General features: G+C 40.4%; 1 protein-coding gene across 1 annotated transcript in view; it reads left to right on the top strand.

The window, feature by feature from the left end:
* MRPS5 (mitochondrial ribosomal protein S5) overlaps window positions 1–10,406 on the top strand; it is a 40,333-nt gene that overhangs the window by 22,510 nt on the left and 7,417 nt on the right. The window contains exons 7-10 of the mRNA XM_006898943.1: window positions 4,864–4,910; window positions 6,322–6,379; window positions 6,684–6,746; window positions 7,655–7,791. Of these exons, the coding sequence (XP_006899005.1) occupies window positions 4,864–4,910; window positions 6,322–6,379; window positions 6,684–6,746; window positions 7,655–7,791 (305 nt within the window). The remainder of the gene's footprint in view (window positions 1–4,863; window positions 4,911–6,321; window positions 6,380–6,683; window positions 6,747–7,654; window positions 7,792–10,406) is intronic.

Consider the following 10,406-nt stretch of genomic DNA (forward strand, 5'->3'; position numbering starts at 1 on the left):
TCACCACTTGTTCCTGATCCTTTTCAAGTGTTAGTATTTGATAACCAGTTGTTCTACTACATATTAATTTTCCACTATTATCAATAGGCCAAACGTAATCTAAATGCTATGCTTCTTTGAGCCTGTAAACTAATAGATCATAGTTGATTCAGTGTACTGCGTTTGAAAATGAGGTACCGATTGTTAAAAGTTACAAACAGGTCAAAGCTGAAATTAAAACCTGTCCGCCACCAGCAGTATTCAGTGTCTTTGGCAAGCTTTTTTCCACATCTCATGCTATGTCCTTCTAGTTCTTCTTTATTGATTTCTTGAGGCCCCACCTTAATGTCTTGCTCTGCTTGGAGCATAGCAAGCCATTGTTGTTTACGTACAGAAGACAGCCATTCTCAAGTTACTAGAGAATCTTACTCAATAATTCTTACAGAAGCCAGATCACTAATAATATACTCTAACCTTAAACATTTGAATACTGACACAAATGGTTTCCCATACGCAGTTTCAAGGAAGGCCAAACCTTCAAAATCTTTTCTTTGCTTAGAAAGCCAGGCATCTGTTTCAGTCAAAAGTTGTTTTAAAGATCCACTCCAAGAAGGCACAGTTTGAAGAAACATCCTCTTTTTAAGAGCTGTGTAAACATCCATTTCCACTTGCATCACAAATAGGTTAGAAGAACCAGTGAGCTTTCTCATGACGTTTATACTGAGTTCTTTAAAAAGTTCAACATTCTGGTGTGTCATCAAGTTGTTTAGAAGCCAGTTAAGACACTTTACAAAATCTGATCCGTAGGTCCCTGCTGATGTGTAATAGCCACATAACTGTTTTCACATTAATTGTTTCCTTCATTGTCTCATCACATTGCTGTATTAAACCATCCTGCAAACATAAATAAGCACTGGAAAGGCCCATTTCACATGGGAAAAATTAGCTGAGAATGTGCAGCTGTAGCATACAAGCTGCCACCAAAATGGCAATAACTTGACTGGGCTTTATTAAGACATCATCTCCATACAGAGAACCAAATGCAACCTACATTGCTTCTATATCAATATTCTGGTTGGAAATCTCCAATAATACTCATGTTGGCTTCTTTCCAAGAACCACTGAACATACTAGAAAAGTAGCCAGATTGATGTAAATAAATTTTGTGTAAGCTCCGATCTTCTCCCAGAGCACAAATTTTAATGTTACTATTTTTACCATTCACAAACAATGCCTGACAAATGTATTTGGATGTACTCTTTAATTTTTTCCTATGCGGGGTTTTGAGGAGCTGTTGTTGCTCGTCCCCTTCCTCCTCATACTCATCTGTTTTGTTTTAAGTAGCAGAAGGCCCCACTGCTCTGTTTGCGCTTGAGTCTGCCTGGGCAGTAACAAGCTGTGGCTCTTTGCGCCTGCGCCAGTCCTGGGCTCAGGTTTCTCCCCGGTGGTGCTACACTCACCTGCTCAGAGAGCCCATGGGCAGAGACTCCCCAGGAATTCAGGAAGCACACCTCATGAAATCTAGTGGAGAGGGTCTGCCATCATCGTCTGGCGACCCTCTGCCTCCAGCTCGGGTGCTAACACAGCCACCTCAACACACAGTCCCAACCGTTGCAGCAAACAATACTGCTTCCATCCTCATCCCCATTAAAAGATATTTAAAGACAGAAATTAAGTGGGTTGGGGCAGTGTGAGGACACAAAACTTGACCTGAAACAGTATAATTCCACTTTTTTCCATTAAAAATATGTTCACAAGCAAAGAAATGACCTTAAGAGATTATACAGGAAGGTTAATTGTGTTTATTTGTTGCCCAATTTTGTCAGCAACGTGGATTTTTGTTTTGTGCTGTTCTGTACAATTTCCATAGTAAACATTTATTTTCGAAACTTATATATGAAGATGTCAAGAAGACAAGATTCTCACCACTGAACCAATTGGCAGCATCAGGATGGATGGTGAAGAGATTGAGATTATTCACAGCTTTAGTTTGCTTGGCTCCGTGCTCAACACTCTTGGCACCAGTAGCCAGAAAATTAAAAGACATATTGCGATGGGAAAGTCTGCTGTTAGGGACCTCTCCAAAGTACTGAAGAGCAATGGTGTCTCTCTAGAGACTAAGGTGCGCCTGATACAGGCCATGGTCTTTGCTATCACTTGTTACACATCAGAGAGTTGGACAATGACTAAGGAGGATAGAAGGAGAATTGATGCCTTTGAGCTGCGGTGCTGGAGAACAGTATTGAGAATACCATGGACTGCTAGGTAAACAAACAGATTCGTCCTGGAAAGGGTTAAAGCTGGCTGCTCCTTGGAGGCAAGGATTCTGAGACTCCTTCTAACGTAATTTGGACATGTTGTGAGGAGAGACCAGTCCTTGGAGAGGGACATCATGCTTGGGAGGGTGGAAGGTAGGTGCAGGAGGAGAAGGCCCTCTGTGAGGTGGATTGATTTAATGACTGGGGCAATTGGGATGGGACTATCGGAGACAGTGCAATTGGCACAGGACAGAGCAGAGTTTAGGGCTGTTGTACATAGGGTCGCTATGAGTCCCAAGCGACTCGTCGGCACACAACAACAACAACAGCAACAGCATATATAAAGATATGAATGAAGATAAAGGAAAATGTAACAGGTAAACTTTGTATGTGATCTGTAGTGACACTTTTAAAATATGAAAGTAATACTTCGACTTCATACTCAACTCCTTGCACTCAAAATGGAACTGACTCATAGCTGACCCTCCAGTGGTTTTTCAGAGACTGTAAATTGTATAAGAGGAGATTGCCCATCTTTATCCTCAGGAGCAATTGGTGGATTTGAACCACCTGCCTTTGAGTTGACAGTGTGACTCCTTACCCACTAGACCACCAGAGCTCTCTACATTGAAAAGCCTCCTCTTTCTCTGTTGCCAAAGAAAACCAATCTTAACTATCCCTTCTGTATTGCCAAAATACTGTGTTATTATACCTCTGTATATCACTGTACATCTTTTTAGGAGCTCTGGTGGCTTAGTGCTAAGGAATAGTGCTGCCAATGCAAAGATAAACAGTTTGAATCCACCAGCAGTTTTATTGGAGAAAGAGGGGCAATCTCCTCCCGTACAACTGACTACCTCTGAAAACAGGCCAGCATGGATTATTTTTTTCAGCAGCTTATATCTTTAAAAATATTTTATGCAAGGGAGATTATATTCTCATTTTTGCCCTTTGCTTTTCTTAATATTTTACTCAGCATTCTTCCTATATTAATAAATTCCCTCTTATTCTTTGTATACTTACCCAGTGTTGCATATATAGATAAACATAGTTTTACAGCCTTTTCCCTATTATTGAGTATTGTTGCTTCCAGTTTCCTACCATTATAATTAGTAGTGAGCTTCTTACATGTGCAATTTGTATTATTTCACAAGTATATTGCTAGGGAAAATAACCTTGCAGTGAAATTGCCTTTTAAAGGTTGAGAAGTAGGGCCAGATTGCTTTCTGGCAAGATTGCATCAGTTTGAGTTTACGCCGTCACCCTTCCCAGCACTGTTGTTATGTGCCGTTGAGTTGAAAGGACTCATAGCTAAGCCTCCAGCAAGTTTTCAGAGGCAGTAAATATCACCTGAGGAAACTGCTCATCTTTCTTCCACTGGTGGATTTGAACCGCATGCCTCTATATTGGCAGCACAGCTCCTTACCACAGAGCCACCTGAGCTCCCTTCCTCAGCACTGGATAGTAAAACTTTGCTCTTTTTCAGTATGTTATTGGAAAAATCTCACTCAGTTTGAGCTTGCATGCCTGTTACCAGCCATTGTGTTTTTCTTTTTGAGATTAGTCAGTTCATGTGTTCTGTACATTTTTCAAATTTATTAGCATAATTTCTTTGTAAGAAACATGAACCTTTAGCCATACTTTGTTTAATGGTTAAGTGATCAGCTGCTAACTAAAAGGTTGGTCACTTGATCCTAGCCAGTGACTCTAGGAAAAATTTAGACGGATCTGCTTCTGTGATGATTTCAGCACAGGACCCTATTAGGCAGGCCTGTTATATGCCATGGGGTTACTTTGAGTCAGGATCAGCTGGATGTCACCCTAACATTAACAACATAAGTTATCATTACAGTTATCATTACTAGTTTTGTCTTACTTAGCCTTTATATGTTTTCCCATATTTTCCATTACCACTTAATATAGATAATTTGCTGTTTAAGACTTGAAATCCATCGTCTCTTTGTCTCAGGATGTTGTATATCTCATTACGCAGTATTGTGTTGTATTATTTTCCCCTGTATAATTTAAGAACCTTACACATTCTTCAAAATAAGTATAAATTGTGGCAAAAAATGATAGATATATTTGTAATTTATGATAAATCTCATTTCATAAAGTAAACATTTATAAGAAGAAATTTATTTGTAGTAAAATTCTGTGTGTGTATGTGTGTAATTTTTTTAAGTAGAATGTAAAATTCATTTGGCAGTTCCAGAACGAGATTACAATTTTATTTTAGCCATGTGCATTTTCTCCACCCTTTCTGGTTATTTTCAAGAGTATCCAAAACTATTTGCCTTATTAATTTAGAGCATCTTTAATTTTTTAAATTGAATATATTTAGTTTTATCTGGAGAGCCATAAAAAAATAATGCTATGCATCTTATCTTGGATTTCATGAATTTACCCAAATGTAGTATTTTCAAAGGCCTCAGAATAAATCTGTTTTATGCTTTGACATAAGTTTTAGGTAGTAGGCTTTCTATGTGCTAGGGAAAAGGGAGATGATGTAGAAAAATAATCTACTATGAAATCTGTCAGGAGCTGACACTAAGGATGGTGGTGAAGGGTGTATGACATGCCACATTTGTGTTCTTTTTCATAATTACAATTTTTTCTTTGAAAGGTTTTGCCATTGGGAAAGCTGCTGACCGGATGGACGCTTTCAGAAAAGTATGTGCATTTTTTCCTTTGACATTCATTAACAGATCAGTGAGACATGAACTGCCCCCTCCCCCAGAGCAACAAAGAATGTGATAATTGACTCCACTACCTCCCGACTAAGCTTCCTGCCAAAGATTACTTTTAAAGAGCAGTTTCATCAAATAGAAAAAAAAAACAACAATCTAATCCTATAGCCTCTAGAAGAAAATAAATTGTTATTTTTAATCACACTTGATTGATCACTAATCATTATGAGACAACTGAGGAAGTGTGAACACTGATTGAATATGTGGTGGTGCTGGGGATTGTTGTTGTTCTGTGCCATGGAGTCGCCTGCGACTCATAGGGACCCTATGTACAACAGCCCTGAAATCTGCTCTGTCCTGTACCACTCGCACTGCCTCTGACATACACATCCCGATTACCACAGTCACTGAATCAATCCACCTCATAGAGGGTCTTCCCCTCTTGCACCGTCCTTCCACCCTCCCAAGCATGATGTCCCTCTCCAAGGACCTGTCCTTCCTTACGACATGTCCAAGGTATGTCAGACGAAGCCCCAGAATCCTTGCCTCCAAGGAGCAGCCTGGTTTAACCCTCTCCAGGATGAATCTCTTGGGGATTATTGTTTGTTATTTCAGGTTGATAATGGCTTTTTAAGTCTTTACCTTTTCTAAAGGAGCCTGGATGGTATAAGAGTGACATGTTTCACGGCTAAATGACAGATCAGGAGTTTGCGTCCCTTCCGCTGTCTGTGGGGGAGTAGAGGGCATCTACTCAGCCTCATCTCTGGGGGAGAGAAGGGAGTGTCCATGCAGCCTCAAGATACCTACTCCGCTTAAGCCCACTGTTGCAGCCATTGTATTGATTTTTCTCAAGAGTCTTCCTCTTCTTCACTGTCTGTTTTACCAAGCATGACATCCCTCTGGGACTAGTCCCGCCAGATAATATGTCTAAAGGAAGTGGGACAAAATCTAAGTGTCCTTGCTTCTAAGGAGTATCTGACTGCACCTCCTCTAAGGAAGACTTGTTTGTTATTTTGGCAGTTCATTGTAAAGCCTTTATTCTTTTCTAAGACCACAAATCAACATCAGTTATTCTTTGGTCTGTCTTATTTATTGTCAGACTTAAAACATGCATGTGAAGTAGTTGAAAATCCTTTTGCATGGTTAGGTCAACCTTAGACTGTAAAGTGACATCCTTGCTCTTTAGCACTGTAGAGTTGTCCAGGCAGCAGTTTTCCTCATTGCAATAGATCGTTTGCTTTTTGGACCACCTACTGTTCTCATGGGTTGATTTTTTTTCATAGTAAACTGCTTTATTTTCCACTGGAAGTGAATTTATAAACTAATACTGAAATTCTGAGAAAATGTTAATTTTAGCAGTAGTTTATGAAGAATCTTTTCTTTCTTTCTACCAGGCCAAGAACAGAGCAGTTCACTATTTGCATTATATTGAACGCTATGAGGACCACACGAGTAAGTGTTGGGCCTGTCCGTCTGTCTGTTAAGGTGGTGGAAGACACCCTCTCGTGTCTGGCAGGTTACCTCTGTGGTATCTTTGCATGTCTGCTTGGTATTGTGTTCTTACCAATAAATATGTAAAATGTAGAAATGATATTTCTCTTCTGAAAAGGTTAGTGAGATAAGTAGCATGAAAGTTGACTATGGGGCCACTGTGTGCTGGCTGAGGAGGACTGTGCTATTTGCTTTATGATGCTTGCAGGGACATTAAAGCTTCATTCCTAACTTACGTTTCTCTGTTTGTGTCCTCACCTTCCAGTTTTCCATGACATTTCCTTAACGTTTAAAAGAACGCATATCAAGATGAAGAAACAACCCAGAGGTAACTAAGTAGAGAGTTTGTTGAAGCGAAAGCAAAGGGATTGCTAACAGTGCCATCCTATAGGCTGTTTGACTCACCTTTACTTGTACTCATTTTGAAAACTCCAAAGTGTTAGTTTTAAGAAGTTAGACTTAAGAATGAAGAGGCTGTCGGGAAAAGGAAAAAAATTAAGAAGTCAATAAAGGCTTCTGTGGGACTGGAACCCAGCTGAGTGCACAGATGGCTTGCCTGAATGGGACACTGACTCCTCCTGGAGAAGGCCTTGGTGCTGGGTGAGTGAGTCTTGCTGGTCGCTGCTAGGCCTTTGCTCTTCAGCATCAGGTATTTGCTGAGCATTTTTTGTGAGCTGGTGTGTGTGTGTGTGTGTGTGTGTGTGTCTGTGTGTCTGTGTGTGTGTTTATGTAGCTGTGTGTGGAGGAGCGGACAGAGTTCAGGACATGGCCTGTGGCCTTCCTCTGCAGGTGACTCAAGAGAACACTCTAGATTGAGAGGCCATTGGGCAATGTGAGGATTTGGAGAAAAAACTTGGCAAAGGATGTGTTACCAAAGTGGAAAGAGGAGTTTTTCCATCAGGAGGAAGTAGACAGGACCTGAAAGCAAGAGACAGTAGTCCCTCAGCCCTTGGTTAATGAGTGGGGGTGTTAGAGGACTTTACTTGCTTACACCAGTGATAGTTTTTTGCCCACTGTATTCAAGAAATTATCTGTGTCACCTTACTCGGATACAGTGATAGATATCAGTAAGTGAGGACAGGTCCCCCTTCCAGTGGTGAAGCCAGGATGGGAACGAGCTTCTAACCCTGTTGTACCCTGCTTCACCATCAATGCACTGGGGAAGCCAGCAGGTCCCTGAATCCTGAGATGTGGGCAGATGCGATGGGCTTTGAATCGCTTTTCCCCTTTTCCCAGGTTATGGCCTCCACTGCCACCGGGCCATCATTACCATGTGCCGACTCATTGGCATCAAAGACATGTACGCCAAGGTGTCTGGGTCCGTCAATATGCTCAATCTCACCCGGGGCTTCTTCCATGGACTCTCCCACCAGGTAACCTCTCTGTGGTCTGGGCAGCTCTGCTTGTGATGAGACCATGCTGTCACGGGGCCTCCTACACATTCTCTGCTGGGCCACCTGAGGACTTGACTCGGTTTTCTTTCTCTCTTTGCTTTCTGTGGCTGCATCATGTTAGTCACTGCAAGTGAGGAGTTCATTCATGAAAATTCAGTTTCTTGGATTTTTGAAGTTTCAAAATGAGACATTTTAAAAAAATATGTTGTTTTTTCATTCATATACTGTTGCACATTTTCTTCCCCCCTCCTCCCATCCCCCTCATCCATCCCACTCCACGGTGTACCTTTTGTTCCAGATTGTTGTCATACATATGATGCCTAATCATAAATTCTTTTTGAAGTGTTCTTCCCTCATCTGTTCCAGTACAGTCTTCATTATCTATCCACTCTATTCCCATTCTCCCTCCAATTCCCTATCTCATTCCTATTTTATAACAGCTGTGTTATACAGTATTTGTTCTTTTGTGACTGAGATATCTCACTCATCATAGTGTCCTCCAGGGTCAACCATGTTGTGCATACTCCATTGTTGAATGTACCTTAGTTTTTAATCCATTTGTTTGTTGATGGCCATTTGGGTTGCTTCCATCTCTTTGCTATTGTGAATAATGCAGCAGTAAACATGGCTGTGCATATATTTGTTTGATTGGTGTCTCTGGTTTCTTTAGGGTATATTTCCAGTAGTGGAATTGCTGGGTCTCCTGGTATTTCTGTTTCCAACTTTTTGAGAAAGTGCCATACCGCTTTCCATAGTGGTTGCACCATTTTGCACTCCCACCAGCAGTGAATAAGGGTTCCAATCTCCCTACAACTTCGCCAGTATTTTCTGTTTGCTGTCCTGTTGAACTTTGCTGTTGTTACTGGGGTGAGTGGTGAAGTGTCTGTTCATATCCTGTGTCCATTTTGTGATTGGGTTGTATACCTTTTTCTTCTTAAGGTGTTAGAATATTCTATAAATTTTTGATAAAAGTCCCTTATCAGACATGCCAAGGCTAAATGTAAACCTTTTCCCAGTCTGTGGGTTTCTTTTTTTTTACCACGTTGGAGATATTTTTTTGATGTGCATAGGGATTTAAATCTTAGAATTTCCCATTCATCTATTATATTCTCTTCTGGTTGTAGGGTTTGTTTTTTTTTTTAATTATGTTTGGAAGTCTGTTCATGATGTGGATAAGGCTTCTAGAGTTGTTCATAGCTTTTCTCTGATAAATTTTACAGTCTTTGGTTGGTCCCTGATGGACCTTGAGTTGGTTTTTGTGTATGGTGTGAGCTGTGGGTCTTGCTTTAGTTTTCTGCAGATGGTTTTCCAATTTTGCCAACACCATTTGCTAAAAGGCTGCCATTTTTCCACCTAACTGATTTTATCAAAATGAGACTTTTTTTTAAAAGCATCTGCTTTATTTATAGTCCATTTTTTACATCCATATAAAACAATTGACAATATCCTAACTTGTATCAGACACACCTCAGTCTTCAAGCTGACATCCTTGCTAGTTAGCACTTAAAGAAGTCCTTAGCAGCAACTTAGAAGTCTGACTTCAGGATTTGAACACTCTCAACTCTGAGAGAAGGTCCTTCACTCTTCAATTTTTCCCATGGAAGAAGATGGCTTCTCTTTCCCTTGCTGAGCAGCTGGTGTATTTGAACCAAGTTTCTTTGAGTTGCCAGTGCAGTTCCTTACCTCTAGGCCACCTGAGGCCCCTGACTGTAGTTGCAGCTTTCATCATTTCTTGGCAGTTCTTATACGACATGTGTTTTCCTCCCATTTGCTACTTGCTTTTCTTTGTTTCTCCTTATATCCAAGTGATTAGCTTTAGAACATACTGTACATTTTAATGGCCTTGTTAGTATAAATGAGAAAATCCTATGCCCAGACAGGATTTCCCAGACAGACGTTTAGGGGTTAAGATTCTCATACATATTTTGGGTAGATAATTCAATCCATAACAGGGAAGACTACTTCTCCTTTGTTAGTTCTGTAAGCATGAATTTTATCTCCCACCTGGATAATACAGCACTGTTTCTACAGAAATTATCAGTTCCATGGGGCCCCAAACTATGTCTTTTATTCACATTTTAGTACCACAACATTTAGAATTTTCTAAAGTAAGTAAGTAAGTAAGGCAACCTGGGTGTCACCAAAATGAGACATTTTAAAAAGCCAGTTAATTACAACCTATGTTTTGTTATAGAAAAATATGTGATTGTTCTCAGGCTCCAACAGTATTGAAATATAAAGTTAAAAGGGAAGTGCAAGTTTTCTTCTCCTATTTAGTCCTGAGAGTCAGGAGAGGGTAGGAGAGGCACCTGGGGGACTCCCACCTGAGGACGTCATCTTCAGTCAGCACTGTCTGTCATCACCTAGGGATGTAGAAGTGCTGGGTGACACCTGTGCTAGTGGGGAGACACAAGCATTAATATGTCATGTTATTTTCACTGGTCATCTGCCCAGTCTGCATCTTTGCTGTCCTGAAGGTAAGCTGTGATTGCTAGGGAGTGAAAATTTACATATATTGGTTTTTCTTTCTTTTTTTTATTTTTATTAAATTTTATTAGTTTTAATGAACATTTACAGAGATTTTGGGTTTTTCT

This window comes from Elephantulus edwardii, unplaced genomic scaffold (assembly GCF_000299155.1).
Source record: "Elephantulus edwardii isolate Elephantulus edwardi_28Jun2011 unplaced genomic scaffold, EleEdw1.0 scaffold00241, whole genome shotgun sequence".
Taxonomy (NCBI): Eukaryota; Metazoa; Chordata; class Mammalia; order Macroscelidea; family Macroscelididae; genus Elephantulus; species Elephantulus edwardii.